Raw genomic sequence first — 19339 nt, forward strand, 5'->3', positions numbered from 1 at the left:
CCCACCTCATTTATAAGGGAACAGGACTTTTGGGACATTGAATGTTTGGTTGTTTTTTGTTTTTTTTTTTTTTAATTTTTTCTAAAAACATCCTGGGCAAAACCAATTGTCCTAAGGATATTCTAGTTTGATGTTTCCCAATAATTCTGGAATAACTTGTGTGCTTAATAAAGATTAAATTAAAATAAGATCATCTTAATCCTCTCTTTCCTTTGCTCTTAAGTCCAGAAAGATCTTTAGCCAACTCAAAAAACCTTATACATCATGCTAGTAAAAAAAAAAAAATCAAAACAATCCCTGAGAGTGAGCATCAGATAAAAAGAGCCAGCCTTCTTCCCAAAGTCTCAAAAATACAAAGCAGGCTAGCTATGGCTTAAGGGCCATAGGCAAATATAGCAATGTGACCCAAGAATGTAAAAATAATACTTATCTTTGTTGTATGTCCATGTAAAATGCTTTTGTTCTTCACTACAATAATTAAATCAAAGTAGGCCAAATACTTCTGTACTTTCGAGGAGGTCAGTTGGAAATAGCAAAATCATGAGTCCATTCTCCCTCAGTGATCTGCCTACCCAATTTACTCCCACCTGCCACAATGATGGACAGTTTGACGGAGGTAGCAAAGGAATTAGCACGACACTTGAACAGACCAGAGTAATAAATACCATCCAGTTCATATTTTCACTATGACACACTAAATGTCAAATATATGTGTGTTTCACCAAAACAATTCTTTTTAGTAACATTGGCAAAGCCAAAAGACTCATTGTCGGACATTTTCAATGTTGAGTTAAGCTATTAAATTTAATAATCCTACGCAATAGGCTTCATAAAAATATCTCATTTACAACTCACAACAGCCCTGTAGAGTGGACAAGGTATCTTTTGTGTCAAGTTCTAGAGGAAGACTATGGCTTCTTTCTGAGACCTGTCACTTCTCAGGAATTTTCTAGGGCCTCTAAAGTCTCACCATAGAGAGTAAAGGGACACTGTGACTCTGCTGTCCCCATGTGATGACAAGCTGGGTCATTTGGTACTTAGATTACTCAAGAGGACAGTTGATATAGAATGCCAACAAGCAAATCATAAACCATATGGTTCTTAGGGAGTTTTGTCCAAGTGTAATTGAAGAAAGCCACAAAGAGCGGCCCAGGTTTTTACACACATTGTACCTTCTTGTTTCTTTCCTTCTTTGCCACAGTCCTTACCAGTGGGTTATGTAAGGAAGAAATTGCTAGCATCTCTGTTACAGAGGAGACATCACAGTGGTGACTGAGATGAAGGCTTGAAGTGGGGACTGCTAGCAAAGACTTGAAGGACAGGGAAGCTAATCTAAGCTTTCTAGCACTGGGGAGTTTCTGTTAGGTTATGCTCGAACCATTAAACCTCAGATCATCAACCTCAGCCTGAAGAACTGGACATATGATAGCAAGCAGTGCCTCTCATCGATGCTCATAGGGTAAGCCTACATGCGGGATTGCCATCTTCTCTATAAATAGGGATTTTGAAGCTATGGTTAAAGTTATATACCTTGAAATCTAAAGGTTGTCCTGGAGTACCTGGGTCAGATCAGTGTAACATAAGAGTAATAGGATAGGAAACATTTTTCTGGTTGTTATCAAAATAGGGAAATTAAGAGGGGCCAGACAGTTGATCTGCTGCTGGCTCTAAAAGTAACGGAAAACATCCATGAGTGGAAGCTTGTGAGCAACCTATAGGAATTAGACAAGAAATAAAAGGGTGGAGGGTCCCTCAAGGAGGCACAAGGCAGAAATTTGGCCATAACACTTTGATTTTAATGTAGTAAGATCCGTGCCAAGTTACTGACCTACACAATCATAGAGGAAAAAATCATATTATTGTTAAGTTGGCAATTTCATGTCAATTCATTAAACTCAAGCAGAAGACAAGTCAGTGAGAAATTTAAGTTACTTGCATATATTTTGGAGTTATTCCCATATTCATTGTAGCCAAGTATCATAAATTGAATAACATAATTAACTATGCATAAAAGCCAATGTGAAATTAGGACATTGGGCTTAGTACCAAGTGTGAAGTCAATTTCAGAATTATAATAGATAAGCTGTAAAAAGGAAAAAAAAAACATGAGCAAGTGCTGTCATAGTCATATGAGGACATCAGACATAATGCTCCTTCTGGCTGTCTAAAGGTCATTCACAAAAAAAAGATTGTATTTTGACTCACTGAAAAAGGAAGACTGTTGTATTTTAGAAGGAGCCAGAGTGTATTTTCAAATGCAAGAAATCGTCCTCATGGTTCTGATTGCTGCCAGTCTCCAAAACAAATCAAAGTGCTAACCATGGACATGTTTCTAAGTTCCCAACGCCATTCCTACAAGGACACGACTGAGTCTCTTGGTAGAATTACCTGCACAAAGGCTTTATGTGGTGTCACTTGCAGACTGAAACTCGTAGAAGATGATGTCACTCTGCCTGTCCTCAAGATCTCTGAAATCCTCCGTAGAGACTGCAAATCTCTACTTCATCCAAGAACTGATGACAAGGGACATTAGGCTTCCTGTTCCAAGTCAGCACTGAGACATTGTCCCTTGAAAGGATGTTGTGCTTCTCAGGATACTCCTGAGTAGTGGACTCAACTCTGCTAGAGGAGCAAACTTTGGGTCACCATCCTCATTAGCTGAGTCATCAATCTCTGGGGTGGGCTGAAGAAACCTGTTTTACATGGCCATCCTAACCCCTGGTAATTTAAACTCAGGGGACCACCCGGTAAAATGAAGAAATGAGAGGAGAAGGGAGATAAAGGGAGGGAAGGTGGATGGAGAAGCTTGGACATTAAAACTGCCTTCATGACAAATGTCTTTGGTTCTGTTTTTCAACTAACCAAAGCAAAGTAAGCACGAGAGAATTCCCCCAGGGCCAGGGTTCCCTCACAAATTAAAGGCCAATTCTCTATTGTTTTAGGCAGGTCAATTTCTCAGAAGTTAGAAAACAAAAAACAAAAACAACAACAACAACAACCAAACATTCCTCATTTCTCAACTCCCTTTGATTCTGTCACAGTTGAAAGGCTTCTTCTGGTGGCACACTCAGTAGAGTCCTCTGTTTCCTGTACTAAAGTTTCATCAGCATGGAGCATGGTTGGATACTGCACCAGTATCTGCATGCTGAGAACCCCACAAATCCATTCACTGAGCAAGTATTTCCCGAGAGGCTGGTGTGCACCAGGCACTATTGAGTAAGTTGAGAAGAAAGTAAAGAATAAAGTAAAAGTCTGGATTTTATGGGCCCTACAATCTAAGGAGGGAGAAAGTAAAATGTCAACGCTAAGAAAGTAAGCACCAGACAAATGGATCTGTGACAGAAACCAACACATGGCAAAGTGACAGTGCCTACAACATATTTGTTACTTTCCTTAGAACGGCGTGATGGATCAAACTTGAAAAACTTTCCAAAAGACTCTGTTTTGTCTGAGGAAATACCACACAAATGGGCACACCAAATCAGGCATGGCTGTGCATGCCTGCATGCCTAGCCCTCGGAGGCTAAGTCTGGATCGTGCATCTGAAGCAAGGCTGAACTACATAATGGCTCCTAGTCTGGGGTACACATGGAAACTATCTTAAAGAGCAAACAAGCAGATCAAATGTAAAGAGCACAGCAGTAGAGATCGTTTCATCAATGGGACCTAGAATAGAGAGGGATTTAGAGATGACAGCGTAGTATCATATGCAAATAGAACTTAAAGGCTGAGGTGCCCGCAGTTGGATGGATGTAGGGTGTGATGACCAATAATGAATCAAGCCTTCTGGCTCAGAGCTTGAACAATTAGGTACAGGATTGCCTCTTAGAGAGGAAGAGTTTGATCAAGATGGTGAACTAGTGTCATGAGAGAAACATCACGTATAAACAACATGGAAGTAAAAGAGCTGACTCTCAAAGCCACGAATCTGGCTTAGATCAGTTAGTGGATGCATCAAGACACGGAAAATGGAAAGACCCAAGCCGTGGGGACTCTAACCCTTTTAAATTAGGAAGGACAGGAGAAGCCAATAAGGAGGAAGTGAATAAAGTATAGCGCCCCCATGGGAACTTGCAAGGACACCAATACATGTAAGTGACATGTTTCTCAGAGGTTAACAGGTATACCACAGGCCATTGAATTTGAGTCTAATAAAGGCTGAGACTTGGTTATCATGATGACTTTTAAAGGTGGAATAAATGTTGTTAGAACTATCTAGCAGAGTGGTCAAAAAAGGATTAGGTTTTATGGGTAAAGAAAGGTATTTTGCTGTTAAGAGAAAACCACATCTGGGACCATACTTACTGTTTCCTTTTCAAATGGTAGCTGTTACAAAATCTTATGTACCTATAGAAAATACCTCATAGAAGAAATAAACTATAATTCAAGAGAAAAGAATGACAAAGTGTGGCCAAGTTTAAAAAAAAAAGGAGGCAAAAAATACTTAAAATGCCTACATATTTCAGCATAATACAGTATGGAAGGAAGAACACAAGACTAGGTGGGGTAGACAGGTAGATGATGATTGATGATGGTCATGATGATGATGATGATGGTTAATTATTTGCTTTATATCCTGATCACAGCTCCCCATCTCTCCTCTTCTTCCAGCCCCTCCCTCTCACTTCACCTCCCTGTAGTCACTCATCCTTCCATGGGTATCACCCAGCCTTGGCATATCTGTGGCAGTAAATTAAATAAATAAATAAATAAATAAATAAATAAATAAATAAATAAATAAATAAATAAATATGTGCATCTTCTTCTCTTGAGGCTAGATGAGGCATTACAGTTAGTAGAATGAGATGCAAAGGAAGGCACAGAGTCAGAGACACCTCCCACTGTTAGGAGTCTCACATGAAGATGGAGCTGCACAACTGTTACATAGCTGCAGAGGGCCTAGGTGAGTCCCATTAGGGCTCCCTGGTTGGCAATTCAGTCTCTGTGGGCCCCTTTGAAGCCAGATTAGTTGATTTTGTAAATTTTCTTATGTTGTCCTTGACCCTCTCTGGCTCCTTCAATCCTCCCTCCTCCTTTCCCGCAGGATTCTCCCAATCCTTATGTTCTACCTAGCATCTGTTTCCATCAGGTGCTGGGTGAAGTCTCTCTGATGACAGTTATGCTAGGCTCCTGCCTGCAAGTATAGCCAAATATCATTCATAGTCAGAATATCATTAATAGTGTCAAGGGTAGGCTCCCTCTCATGGCCTGGCTCTCAAACTGGGCCAGTCATTGGTTGACCATTCCCTCATTTCTGCTCCATCTTTACCCCAGCACATCTTGTAGGCAGGACAAATTGTGGATTGGAGGGTTTGTGGCTGGGTTGCTGTTCCAACTTCTCCAATGGAAGTCTTGTTTGGTTACAGGAGATGCCCATTTTGGGCTCCATATCCCCCATTGCTAGGAGTCTTAGCTAGGGTCACCCTCATAGATTCCTTGAAGCTTCCATTATCCTAGGATTCTACCTTGTCCCAGAGATGTCCCCTCCCCATTCCAGTTGTCTCTCCCAGTACTCTCCCTTATGTCCTCCTATCTCCCAATCCCTCCTGTTCCCATCCACTCCATCTCACCCACCCAGCTCCTCCCTCCATACATCCCTGATGTTCATTCTATTTCCCCTTCCCAGTGAGATTACAGTGTTCCTCCTTGGGTCCACCTTGTTACTTAGCTTCTTTGGGCCTATGGATTACAGCATGCTTATCCTTTATCTTGTGCCCAATATCCACTTCTAAGTGAGTACATGCCATGTATGTTTTTCTGTGTATGGGTTACCTCACTTAGGAGGATCTTTTCTAGTTCTACCCATTTGCCTTCAGTTTTCATGTCATTGTTTTTAATGGCTGAGAAATAGTCTATTCTGTAATGCAACACATTTTCTTTATCTGTTCTTTGGTTGAAGGACATTTAGGTTGTTTCTCTTTTTGGCTATTACAAATAAAGCTGCTATGAACATAGTTGAGCAGGTGACCTTGTAGAATGGTGGAGCATCTTTTGGGTATATGCCCAGGAGTGGTAGAACTATTCCCAGTTTTTGACAAAACAACCAAATTGATTTTCAAAGTGGTTGTACAAGTTTGCAATCCCACCAGAATGGAGGAGTGTTCCCCTTGCTTCACATCCTCACCAGTATGTGCTATCTTTTGAATTTTTTTTTTGCACTAGCCATTCTGATGAGTATAAGATGGAGTATCAGAGTTTTTTTTATTTGCATTTCCCTGATGACTAAGGGTGTTGAACATTTCTTTAAGTGCTTCTTGGCCATTAAAGACTCCTCTTCGAGAATTCTCTGTTTACATCAGTAACCCATTTTTTAATTGGTTTATTTGTCTTGTCGATGTTTAATTTCTTGAGTTCTTTATATATTTTGGCTGTTAGACCTCCATGAGATGTAGGGTGGGTGAAGAGCTTTCCTATTCTGTATGCTGCTGTTTTGTCCTATTGACAGTGTCCTCTGTCTTACAGAGACTTTTCAGTTTCTTGAGGTCCCATTTATTAATTGTTGATCTTAGTGCCTGAGCTATTGGTGTTCTGTCCTGCGCAAGTGCACTCAAGGCTATTCCCCACTTTCCGTTCTATTAGATTTAATGTGTCTGGTTTTATGTTGAGGTCATTGATCCACTTAGACTTGAGTTCTGTGCAGAGTGATAGTTATAGATCTATTTGTATTTTCCTATATGCATTAATCCAATTAGATCAGCACCATTTGTTGAAGATGCTTTCTTTTTTTATTGCATAGTTTTAGCTTATTTGTCAAAAGTGAAGTGTCCATAATTATGTAGGTTTACTTCTGGGTCTTAAATTCAATACCATTGATCAACCTGTTTTTTTTAATGCCAATACCATACTGGTTTTATTACTATTGCTCTTTAATATAGCTTAAAATCAGAGATGGTGAAAATTAGATTTTATAGGGGGGAAATGAGGTGATCCTAATTTAACTTCTATTTCATCAAGAAAATAAAGATCTTAAGAAACTGCATTGCAGAAAATTTGATGGGAGAAAACTTAACACAAAATTCAAGATGTAAGAGAGGATAAGTGTATTATAGCTAATTATTATAAATGGTTATGGAGTCCACTTGAGTTTATGATTATTGAGCTCCAGGAAAAGCAATTATAATAATTTTCTAGCCAAATTTATCTTAATTATTCTGCACAGAAACAGAATAAAGGAAAAGTCGGGTTGAAATGATGCTGGAAAATTTTCAGCAAGTATTCAGGATTGCTCAAAGGATTTGAAACACCCTGCAAATGAAAAATGTTGCTGCACTATGGCATCTACACTGAACAAGAGGAAAGAACACATAGAATGATTCATGGTAAAACATATGGTTGATGGATTATTAGCCTCAAGGTGTTGAAAGGATTCTTAGTTTGGAGTTTCTAGGGTATGCTAACTAGAAATCAAGGGGATGGAAGGCATAATGTGGTATGATTAAAGGCAAGGTTTTGGAATTGCATGCTTTACAGAAGAGTAGGAACTCATAAAAGGCAGAAAGTTGTCCTGTTGAAAGGCATTTATCCTATACTCATACCCATATGTGTGCATACCATCCATCTGCCAATCTTTGTAATGATATTTGATTTTTTTTAATTCTTACTTTATTTTTTGCAATAATGCAAGATCTACTTCTTATTCATTGTTTTCATTATTGTCTTTTTACTCCTAGCCATTTATTTCTTATATTCCTGTTGGGTGTGTATGGTGTACATGCATGTGTATATGTCTGTTGCATTTGTGTGATGCATGTGTGTGCAGGAACATGCACATGAATGTTTGTGTGCCCTCGTCAACTGCCTCCTACTTTATATATTGAGGCAGGATGCATATTTGAACCAAAAGCTGACCCATTTAGCCAATCATGGCTAGCTGGCTTGCCCATGGAATCTCTGCATCTGCCTCCAGAGCCCTGGGCTTACGAGGGTCTACCTTACTTGCCTGAAATTTATATGGGCTCTGAGGCTCTGAACTCATTGTGTCAGTCTTGTGCACAAAGCATTTTACTCACTGAACCATGTCCCCAGCCCTGGAAACATTCTTTGAGGCAAGACTTTAAATGATCAAAAATACTTCATTGCTATTGAACTTAGAAAGTCAATCTTCATTTTAGAGTAACTTTTCTTTAGCAATGTCATCTCTTTAGCTTTTGAGATATTAGACAAGTCTTTTTATGAAAATATTTGGAGAAATCCTAGTGAAAAGCGTAGTGGGCATGAAGGCTGTACGCACAACAGCTAATGATTCTTACTTGGGGAAGGAAACTTTGTTTTCACATAGGTGTGTTGGGTTGGATCAACACACTAACTCCAATGGAAGATTTTTAGTGTATGTTTTGGCGTTAAAAAGTAAATCTCCACTCGGGAGGCAGAGGCAGTCGGATTTCTGAGTTCAAGGCCAGCCTGGTCTACAAAGTGAGTTCCAGCACAGCCAGGGCTACACAGAGAAACTCTGTCTCAAAAAACAAACAAACAAACAAACAATAAAAGTAAGTCTCAATTTATATATAACTTCAAACATCTCATTCTTTCCTCTCTAACACTTGGAATCTATATAAACAAAACCTGCATGTGTTTTTGCATGTTATTTTCATTCATTCAATCCTCCAGACCATTTTGAACTCTAATGAAGAGGACAAGTGATCTTAAATTATTCCTTTCTTCACAGGCACTGCAAAAGACCTGAGTGTAAGGACTTACTCCAACCATTTTCAATATAGACATAGCTTAGAAACCAGAAGGAAAAGCTAACATCAGCAATTTCCCTTAGAAAGCAAGTCTTCAATCACCACAGACGAACAAGTGAACTATACGTGACACTCTGAGAGAAGCACACTCGTAAAATGGCCATGATGCTGCAGCCTCTCCCCTTTGCAGCACTGTTCAACAGCATTCCCGCCAAGAGAGGATGAGGTCACCCTCCCAGGCTCTGAAATCAGAGCAGACTGAGAGTCACTTTGGCCAACTGGATGGTCCTTCTGAGCCTGTTTGCAAGAGGGAAGACAAAGAGCTATTTCTAACAGCCTGAAATGTGTGTGGGTAATGCGACTATACTTATCCATCCAAGTGCATCAGAGGACATGGAATTAAAAACCAATTATCAACACAGAGATTTCATACAGCAATCTTTTTTGAAGTAATTTATTTTGGCATTCATTTTGAAATGTTTAAAAACAGTGCTGATCCCCCAAAGAATTATGACCCTATCATCAAAATCATTTCTCTTCTGGAATTATACACACACACACACACACACACACACACACTTCCTTCAATTAATAATTCATTAGCACATTCCTCAGTTGTAAAAAAAATTGTAGATGAACATCCCTCCATTCCCCTCTGAGAGGCAGTATGGTCTCCCAGGGGCAACACAGACACTCAGATCTGAAATCCTGCTTGAGTGTTAGTCCTGCAGCTTGCTGCTAAGCATGCTCAGGGTTGTGTTCCATTTCTGTGACTCTGGCTCCTCTGGCCTCACACACAGTCCCGTTTCACTGTATCGGGTTCATATCTCCTCATTAGTAATTGGCAGGAGAAACCAGGCAACACATGTCCCGGGCTTATAACAAGTTTATGAGATTGTATTTTAATCCACTTCTGGGAAAAGAAAAGCGGCCAAAGATCTAAATGATACATTAACAGACTAAATTTTACTTTAATTCATCTTTTTCCAATATACCAAAGGCCAGGAGGGCCTAAGTATTCATTCCAGAAGTCGTTTCATTTAACACCTGTTTGCTTTTGAGGTCACAGACTGTCCCACTGACCTCAGATTTCACAATCCTCTGTGCCTCAAGCCCCACTTCTATATCAGCAATAAACATACACTGATACTTCTCAATTGCTTTCTTACAGTGGATGTATCCTGCTTTTTATTAGTGGTTAATTAAAAGCCTGTTTTCTCTGACTAGGTGGCTGGCAAGTACAGACTGGTGTGCAGTATCAAATGTGTCATTTAACCCCCATCCATGTTTGCTTCTGCCATATCTGATTCTACAGAGAATTAAGGGTTCTGATGAAAATGTGCATTTTGGAACTTTTTAAGTAAATGTAACATGACTTAAAAGAACCTTCAGCTATATAAATTATAGCATTCACATATCTTTTGGGAAATCAACTGTGAGTTTTTAAAAAGGTATTAAAGTGGAAAAAAATCCATTTATTTATTTATTTATTTATTTATGATTTCATTTATATGAAAAATGCAGAAAAAGCAATTGATAGTCAGCAAGTGGATCCAGAACTTTCTGAGGCTGCTGGGGTGGGGTGTTGGTGAGTTGTGCCTTAGGCTCTCTTTGGTGTCATGGAAACCACCAGAAGCCAGGCTATAGTTCACAACTTTGTGAACTTATTGAAAAATCATTGAGTTATGCATTTGCAATTCGGGAAGATTCTGATGTTGTATAAAATGTACCCTCAATAGCACTGAAATAAAAGTGGAAAATAATGTTAGCAGAGGAACCTAAACAATTATTCTTAAATGATACAAGACTCCAGGGCATCAAAGCTGCCAATTACTGATCTTCTGTGCCACACTCTGGGAGAAGATCCCCCGCTGCCTAAGGGGGCATATTATATTTACATCCCAAATGTTGCCCTCCCTCCTGGTGCCCCCTCCCAGAGTTCTTCACCCCATGTCCCCTCTCCTTTGCTTCTGAGAGGGCGCCCCCACCCCAGGCATCTGCCCTCCCTGAGTCTTCAAGTCTCTACAGGATTAGGCACATCCTCTCCCACTGAAGCCAGATAAGGCAGTCCCCTGCTACATATGTAATAGTGGCCTCTGATCAGCTCATGTGTGCTCTTTTGTTAGTGGCTTAGTCTCTTGGAGTTCCCAGAGGTTCAGGTTCGTTGACATTTGTTCTTCCTGTGGGGTTGCCATCCCTCCATGTTAAAAGACTTAGAGAGATCAGGAATTCAAGGTGCATACCTAAACATAATAAAAACAATATACAGCAAACCAGGCATATTTATATTTATATTTCAAAATGTCTTCAATTTTTTTCTCAAGAAGGACTAAATTTAGCAAAAGAAACAAAGGACATCTAGGCAAGGAGATCTGGTATGATGAATCTAGAAGCTGATTAAATTAATACAATCTCTACACAGTAGCAAAATAAATTAAAATAAAATGTAAAAATTTTAAAAAGCATCAAGAAAAAAAGAAACAGTTTGATTAGAAAAAAAAAGAAAAGCAACAGATGGGTATGATTTAGTTAGTGTTACTGTTGGCTAAGCATTGCTAAGTACTTAGCAAAACTAGGCTTGTTTAATCTAAACACTAGTTTCTAAGGTGGGTGCAAACTTATTCTATTATAAAGGAAACTACTTAAGAGTGTAACTTACCAGAGTCTTCCATTATGTAGGAAACCAATTCCTAAAAAGTGCAACTAAGTTATGAAAGTTGTACAGGGAGTAGATAGCAGAGCCAACATCTAAGATCAGATCTGCCTGTGCAGTGTACACCCAATAAGAACACGGACATCCCAGGAAGACGACCCATGTCTAGCCAACTGTAGGTGTTTTATTATGTCAGCACATTTGTGGGCACTTGTTAAACATCACAGTGGGCTTAGCACTCACATTCATAAAAAGGTTCCCTGTACCTTATACAACTTTTATTGATCGTTTACAATTAACATGCAAACTAGTGAGCTTTGTTACAGCACATCCACACACACTTTGCCCTTGGTGAGCCTTTCCCTTCTCTGCTCTCCTTCCTCACCCAGCTTTTGCTGACCACTGCCCTTCCCAGTAGGTCTCTTCTGAATTCTTGTCACAAGCAGTCTGTCCCACTCTTTTCCCCTTGGGGACTTTTCCCCCTCCCTTTCCACCTCCACTGTCCACACCCAAATTATAGAGTTTTTAGAGTATTATACAAGGTAAGTAGAAGAAAGTATCCAATACTTTGGCCTCTTATGGAGAGCAAGTAGTGTTTGTATTTAGAGTCTTATTATTTCTCAGACTTATCATGGTGCAAAATGTGAGTTGTGAGCATTTTGGCTCTTACAGGTTCAAGGTCGCAGGCCCGAGCTGGCTTGAGGGTTATACTCTCTTCTTTGGGTCTTTGCACTCTAAGTAGAACCTCATTTTCTTACCAGTGTATTTTAGAAGTTATGTTTTTTGATTTGGCCTAGATATATCATTTGCTTTCACCACAAAGATGGGTAATAGATGTAGCCTGTCTTCTATTGTCAAAATATTTCTCAGTGGGAGAAAGACACACACACATGCACACACATGCACATGCACACACACACACACACGGGGTGGGGGAGGAAGACAGAGAGGGAGAGAGGAAGAGAAAGAGAGAGAGAAGAGAAAGAGAGAGACAGAGATTCTTTTCCTGGTGTAGAGTTCCATTCTGAAAACAGAAGGCTTCGTTAGAACAATGGAACATCTTTCTCCTCTTTTGCTTCCCTGGGCTGACACTCCCTGAAGATGATAACAGGCCCAGAGCCTCTAGGAGTGCTAATGACTCACAAGCAGTTGTTGCTCATGGCCTTGTTTAAGGATCAGCAGCCACTTACGTTATTGGTTGAGTAGCACAAGACCCTCTAGAAGCCTCTTCGGATTAGTGTCCATTCGAACTTTATGATGAGGAAACTGAAAATAAATGACATCAATCATAAATCTGTCCTGATTTATTAAGAGACTATGTGGAGGAACTTGAAGGACTAAGGGTTGAAACAATGTCAACTTATGAAACAGGAATAGCCAGTGCTAGTTCAGCCAGATTCATCCTGATCTTCTATGGTCCTGTGAGATTAGTTTGTCAGATACTTTCTCTCTTTTTGTAGCAAGAACCTGCTTCACAACCCTTAGCATAGTGTCTGCAGCCCCCAGCAGACAAACAAACAAAACAGGCACGCAATAGAACCAATGAGGAAAAGCAAATCCTTCCAATTTTATAGTTTTAGTCTTTTGGAAAGTCTGATATCTAAAGTCAACTATGTTAGCTCATGGCCTCAAAGTCCCAACAAGTGACTGAAGAGGAAAAGGCAGTCTCCTGGATTTATTCAATCTGTGAACTTTGCTACAGAGTCCTACTACTTGGTGTAACTTTATAAGAAAATATATTTTTCTGGTTAGACCACAATATTTTACTTTTTTATCAGTTTTGCCTTAAAACTTGAACAGAGTGCCTATGGATCTGAAGGGTGAAGGTTACAATCCAGCCATCTGGACAAGCATGTCTATGCTTTAAGCCTGTGTGCCACAGAGCCTCAACATTCCTTGGGTTTCACCTGCTTCTTCCGGTGACTTGCTTCCATCATCCAAGTCCTTCATTTGAAGCCCTCCAGCCTTCACTCATGACCTCGAGTAACCTTCATTGCACACCATCACACTGCTGCTCATCTTTAGCTCGGCTGTGTCTGTCCTTCGCTGATAATCCTCTGTGTTCCATGTCTACTGTCTAGATGTCTCTCATCAGCAAAGCTTAAGTTCTGCATACCTGGACTTGAACATTCCCGTAGTTTACTCCATCCTTTTACTGTTAGGGACTATGGATGTATAGAAAGTGGTCAGTAGAGTTTGTGCAAAGATGAATGAGAATGAGAGAACACAACTTATTTATTCTGTAATACTAGTATATGTGTTTTGACTTTGTAAATTAAAGTCTGACTGTCATGGTGCTAAGAATCTATTTATATATCTCTAGTAGCAGATATGTAGAAGATCTTTGGAGAAAGAAGGAGTGTTGTTGAAGGACAGTTTTGCCATTTGATAGCTGGGAGACCTGGAGAGGCTCAGCCTCTGTATGTGTCTTAGTTTCCTATTATATAGTTTCATTTTCATACCCAGATGACCATAAAGAAGATGAGGATGATATGAAAGTAAAGAACATGAAATATTTATAACACTTAAAACAAGCTTTTCATAGGAATATTGGTTTTAATCATTTATAACGAGATGCATAGTTACTATAAATGGACCATCTACACATACTGTTTTGTGTTCCTTCAGCTCCTGTGGGAGAAAAAATAACAGTACCTACCTGAGAGAATCATGGGTGAAACATACAGCAGCACTTGAAATACACCTTGGCATGTGCAGTGATTCATAGCCACAGCTTCTCAAAGTACTCAAGCAACGTTATTCACGTCCCTTTCCCATTCTTTGTTGTTACCAGACAGTGATCTTCATTCGTGACAGAAATTCTCATGGGCAGGAAGTGTCAGGATATATTGATTATGCCCACAGACTAAAATCTGAAGATTTTGAAGTCTACTTTAACGGGAAAAGAAGACTTCTTCCAAGGACCACGGACATGAGGTAAATCACACATAGTTCTTGCACCTCAGGGAAAATGATATAGAATTATCGTGTATTGCATGTTGAGACCAGTATCATAATGCATAAAGGATTAGAGTGTGGGGCTGGCAATGGATAACTGTTGGTGTGGTGAATCATCTGGGAATAACCACAGGGAGATACCATCTTGCTCTAGAAAAACTGGGAATGGCAGGAAAGCAAACAAAATGTTGTCCCTGGGTGTTTATCCAAAAGTAATAGAATCCATATAAAGAGGAACCTATACAGCCAAGTTTATGGTAACACTATTCACAACAATTGCCAAATGGTGGAAATAACCTGCATGCCCTTCAATGGATTAAAAAAAATGTACATAAAACACAGTGGAGTACTATTCAGTCGCAAAAATTACAAGATCCTGCCATGGTATTCCTTATATGGTATCCGAACAAGTTGATCTCATACATGATGAGAATCAAGAGTTGCTTACTGTAGGCTCTGGAGGGTCTGGAAGGCCCCACAGGCACTAAGCAATGGTTAGAGACATGTAAAATGTCTTATCTGCTACTTCCTGTACAATGGGGTAACTATTGATAAAGTAACAGGATACATCTTCCAGGGCACTAGAAGAAAGGATTTTACTCATCCTCATCAAGGCACTAGAAGATTTTATTCATCCTCGTCTTAGATGTATGGGTAGTTACTCAAGAAGACAGTTATAACTAACCAGCTTTACATATTACACACGCACCCACAGGCTGCATATATAGCAGCACGCAGCTGTCATACATTCTGGACTAAAAGTCAGAGGAGCACTGGAGGTTGCTAGGCAAGCCAGAGAGTCCAGGCAATAAGTGACTTCCAGGTTCATCCAGTGAACCTAGTGGAAAGCACTCAGGGAACACACATGACATCAACCAATGGCCTTTGTAACAGACTCATGAACACAAAACATGCATGCACATGAACACACACATTCACAGAATGTATACAGCTACAGCTACTTTGCTTCTCATAGCAAAGCTTCGTGTATTGATGTACTTGATGTAGCCTACTACATTCTACACCAACAGGGTAGAGATATCCTGACCGGTAGAAGGGACAGGTGTGGTGACAGGTAGAACTTGAGACAGGTATTCCTTCTACTGACAGCCTGTGCTAACTTGCAAACCATTGCTCCTTGTGCTTCCATTTTCGTTATGATGATGGCTGACCAGATTTGACATCTTTATTGGCTGTTCAGAATCTCTTGCTTTTAAATATCTAAGATCTCCCCAACCCCCACTTTATCAACAGGTTATATTTTTATTTATGTTTTATAAAAAGTCACATAAACTTAGTTGTCTGGACCAGGTCTAGCTAGATAATCATTTTTTGTACTGTACAATGTGTTTTATTTTAATTTTTAAAATTAACTTTAGTCATTTTTTACAGTCCAGTGGTTGTCCCCTTCCTGGTTCACCCTCTGACAGTTCCTCATCCCATTCCTCCTTCCCAACCTCCATCTCCAAGAGGATGTCCCCACCTCCCAACCCCACCTCACCTAACCAATCCCTGGACCCTCAAGTCTCTCAAGAAGTCCCTAGACTTCTCTCACTGAGACAAGACTAGGCAGCCCTCTGATGTATAAGTCAGGGGCCTCACATCAGCTGGTGTATGCTGCCTGGTTGGTGGCTCAGTGTCTGAGAGATCTTGGGGGTCCAGGTTAGTTGAAACTGCTGGTCTTCCCATGGGGTTGCCCTCCTCCTCAGCTTCTAGCCTTTCCCTCCCTAGTTGAACCACAGAGGTCCCTGACTTCAGTCCAGTGGTTCCATCTAAGTATTTGTATCAGCCGCTTTTTAAGTCTCTCGGAAGGCAGATATGCTAGGCTCCTGTCATGCATGTCCTTTTGGGTCTGAGTTACCTCACTCAGGATAAAATTTTCTAGTTCCATCCATCTGCCTGCAAAACTCATGATGTATTTTTAAATTGTATTGTTTCTGAAAGAGAAGATTTTATTATGTGCAGTAGCCAAGATTTGAATATTCTTCTATTAACTCAAGACTCATCATATTACCTACTCTTTCCCACCCCAACCACCACCAGTGTTAAATCTTTTCTATCACATTCATGCAGGATTGGCTGTTTACCCAAAGGCAAAGGTGCTGTCAATCTGAGTGAGTCTCTTCAAGGAGTTATTAGGTTCTCTGGAAGTTCACATTTGTGACTGTCCCAAAGTCATATTTATTGGTCCTGCCATGAAATCCTCTGATCCAGCCACATGGGGTTGCTTTAGTTTCAGCTTCTGGGCTCTCTCAGACCATGCCACACCATCATGGTTAACAAGGACAGAAAGGTGTAAGATAATTAGGGAAATGATCAAAATCAGCACTCTGCTAAGCAATTTTATATCTATCATTTCACTTACTCTTTGCCACAACATTCCATGTTAGAAGCTTCTTTTGCAATTTAACATAAGAGACTCAGAGTCATTACAGCATTAGCTGGCATACCCAGAGTTACATAGAGACCTTCGCGCACAGCTAAAAGTACAAAGCTAGATAATAAACTGCCGCTTTGCTCTATTTAGATCTGGCCTTGCAAGGATGCCATTTTCCCCATTGCTCTTTGTTGGGTCCTAAGCTTCTTTTGCAGATGTCTGTCTCGCTTAACAAAGCCCAATTTGAGGTTGCCTTTCAAAACCTTAAGCAATCCTACTGTCCACAGTTAAGACAAGAGAATTTTGGCCTTCCTGTACCCGCCTTTGCCACTTCCTCCTCTCATTGAGCTTGGCAGAAAACAACCCTTTGTACTTAACCAGAAGTTCATTTTCGGTCCTTGAGAGTAAAAATTACTGTGCACCACAGCTTTGTGTGTGGAAGAGAGCTGAACAGAACTAGAAGTGGCCTGTAATTATGGCTTCAGCCAAAAAGCCATCAGGGGAAAATTGGCCGTGACTTGCTGAACCTAGTTATGTCCCAGGATACTTTTAGAATCTATTCATATCCTCTGAACTATGCTTCACATCTTTCTTTCTTTCTTTCTTTCTTTCTTTCTTTCTTTCTTTCTTTCTTTCTTTCTCTCTCTCTCTCTCTCTCTCTCTCTCTCTCTCTCTCTCTCTCTCTCTCTTTCTTTCTTTCTGTTTGTAATATCTACTTGGACTTCTTTCACGGATAAATTGTAAATTGATTTCCAAATACTTAGCTCACTTTTCCATCTTTTTATTCAAAGATGAACACTTAGCATTTTCTCTCTTGTAAACTCAAGAATAGAGAAGAGATGACCTGTCTGTCTATAAAACACAAATACGCTGGAAGAATCAATCCTGCTGACTCTGCAGTGGGACATCTTTCCACATCATGCAGGGCCAGTATCATCCTGGCCACTCTCTACGTCATCCAGGGCCAGCCAGCATCATCTGGGTTCATCATTTAGAAACAAAGTCAAATTTGAGCACTCATATGCCTCTGTCTCTCCACTCATATATAAGCTCACAGATGCAAATACATTTACACATAGGCTCAACACACACACACACACACACACACACACACATTTTTCAAGACAGGGTTTCTCTGTATCACAAGCCTTGGCTATCCTGGACTCATTCTGCAGATCAGGCTAGCCTCAAATTCACAGAGATCCACCTGCCTGTACCTACCAAGTGATAGGATTAAAAGCATGTACCACCACTCCAGGCTAAATTTTATGTTTTTATTACAGAGAATTCACATTCTTTTAAAGTTTTGTTTTCAAAATTCCAAACAAGGCTTATTTATCCAATAACAAGTTGGTTTGCATGAATATAAATTCTACATCTTATCACCAGCTAAAATATATAGCCAACAGTTCAGTTCGCATACAGTTCACACAATAATTAACAAAATGACTTAGGAAGAGTTTGGCTGAGAGTAAACTCTCTTGCAGAGAACAATTTAGTAGTATGAGATGAAGACAAGCTTAGTTCATTTCCCAGGGGTGATTATAAACCTGTAGTAGTCTTTATCAGCGTGGTTTTGAACATGTATCCTGTATCCATGTGAGCTTACAACTTTTATTAATGCCTCAGAGATGTCTGTTCCACAAAGCCAAATGATTGAAGGGCCCTTAAGAGGGTAGGCAGCAGGAAAGCACCAAGGCTGTACTTCACAAATATGGCTAATCTTTAGTGACAGCATGTTGGTCCAGAGATATGTCCAACACATTAAAAGTACATCTGTCAGGGATTCTTTTCTTCTTCTGGCTTTACATTTTGTTTGTTTTAAATTGTTATAGGCTACAAAGTTCAAAAGCCTATACTTTTTCTCTTAAAGTACATAGATGCATTTCACAGAACTAAGAGTTTCATCTTAAAGTGGATATTGCACTGCACTACATTCACAGATAACATAGAACTTTACATATGGCATTCATATTTCCAGAATCTCAGTGAGAACACTGAAATAAAATGATAAGAATTTGGGCAATGACCTAATTAATAATATTTATATGATTCTATTTATTTGCCTAGAGATAAGTTCTTTCTAAGATTTAAGACAAGCATTACTTCTATTTTAAATACGTTCCTCTCAGGCTTTCTCTCGTGTTGCATGTGTGCACACATCTCCACCCTCCCTGGGGTTTAACTACTAAGAACACTACAAGAGTTCTAAATAGCCCTGAGACCTCACAACCCTTTACTCAAAGCACCAGGCCTCACATTCTGTGCCAACAAAGACAAGGAAAGTGAGGTTTCTTTTCTATGACTGCCCATTCCCTGAATGGCCTACCTGCCCATAAGGTTCCATGTCCCTGTGCCCATCCTTTCCCTTTGCATCAGTCATGATGTGTCCATGCCCTGCTGTGAGCCACAGAGCACAGGGACAGCTATGACACTGAAGGCTTCAGGGTGACACATGGTGGTGTTTTGTCAAAGGGCCACAAGCTAAACTAAAAGTCACAGTGAGGACTCACTAAGTAGACAGTAGTCTTGCAGGCAAAGGAAGTCCTTCCATAGGAGATAGAACATAGACACGTGCCTTTACATGACCACATCTACACTACTCTTGCACATGTCTCTACATGTACACATCAAGTCCTGAATACATGTGCACATTCACTCCTTCAC

At 40.1% G+C, this 19339-nt stretch overlaps 1 protein-coding gene across 4 annotated transcripts in view; it reads left to right on the forward strand.

The window, feature by feature from the left end:
• Cfap299 (cilia and flagella associated protein 299) overlaps positions 1-19339 on the forward strand; it is a 544932-nt gene that overhangs the window by 465738 nt on the left and 59855 nt on the right. For all 4 annotated transcript variants that reach the window (XM_085836307.1, XM_021163887.2, XM_085836303.1 and 1 more), the window contains one exon: positions 14132-14274. In XM_085836307.1, the coding sequence (XP_085692433.1) occupies positions 14132-14274 (143 nt within the window). The remainder of the gene's footprint in view (positions 1-14131; positions 14275-19339) is intronic.

The sequence above is a fragment of the Mus caroli genome, unplaced genomic scaffold (genome assembly GCF_978045245.1).
Source record: "Mus caroli unplaced genomic scaffold, Mus_caroli_1 scaffold_4, whole genome shotgun sequence".
NCBI lineage: Eukaryota > Metazoa > Chordata > Mammalia > Rodentia > Muridae > Mus > Mus caroli.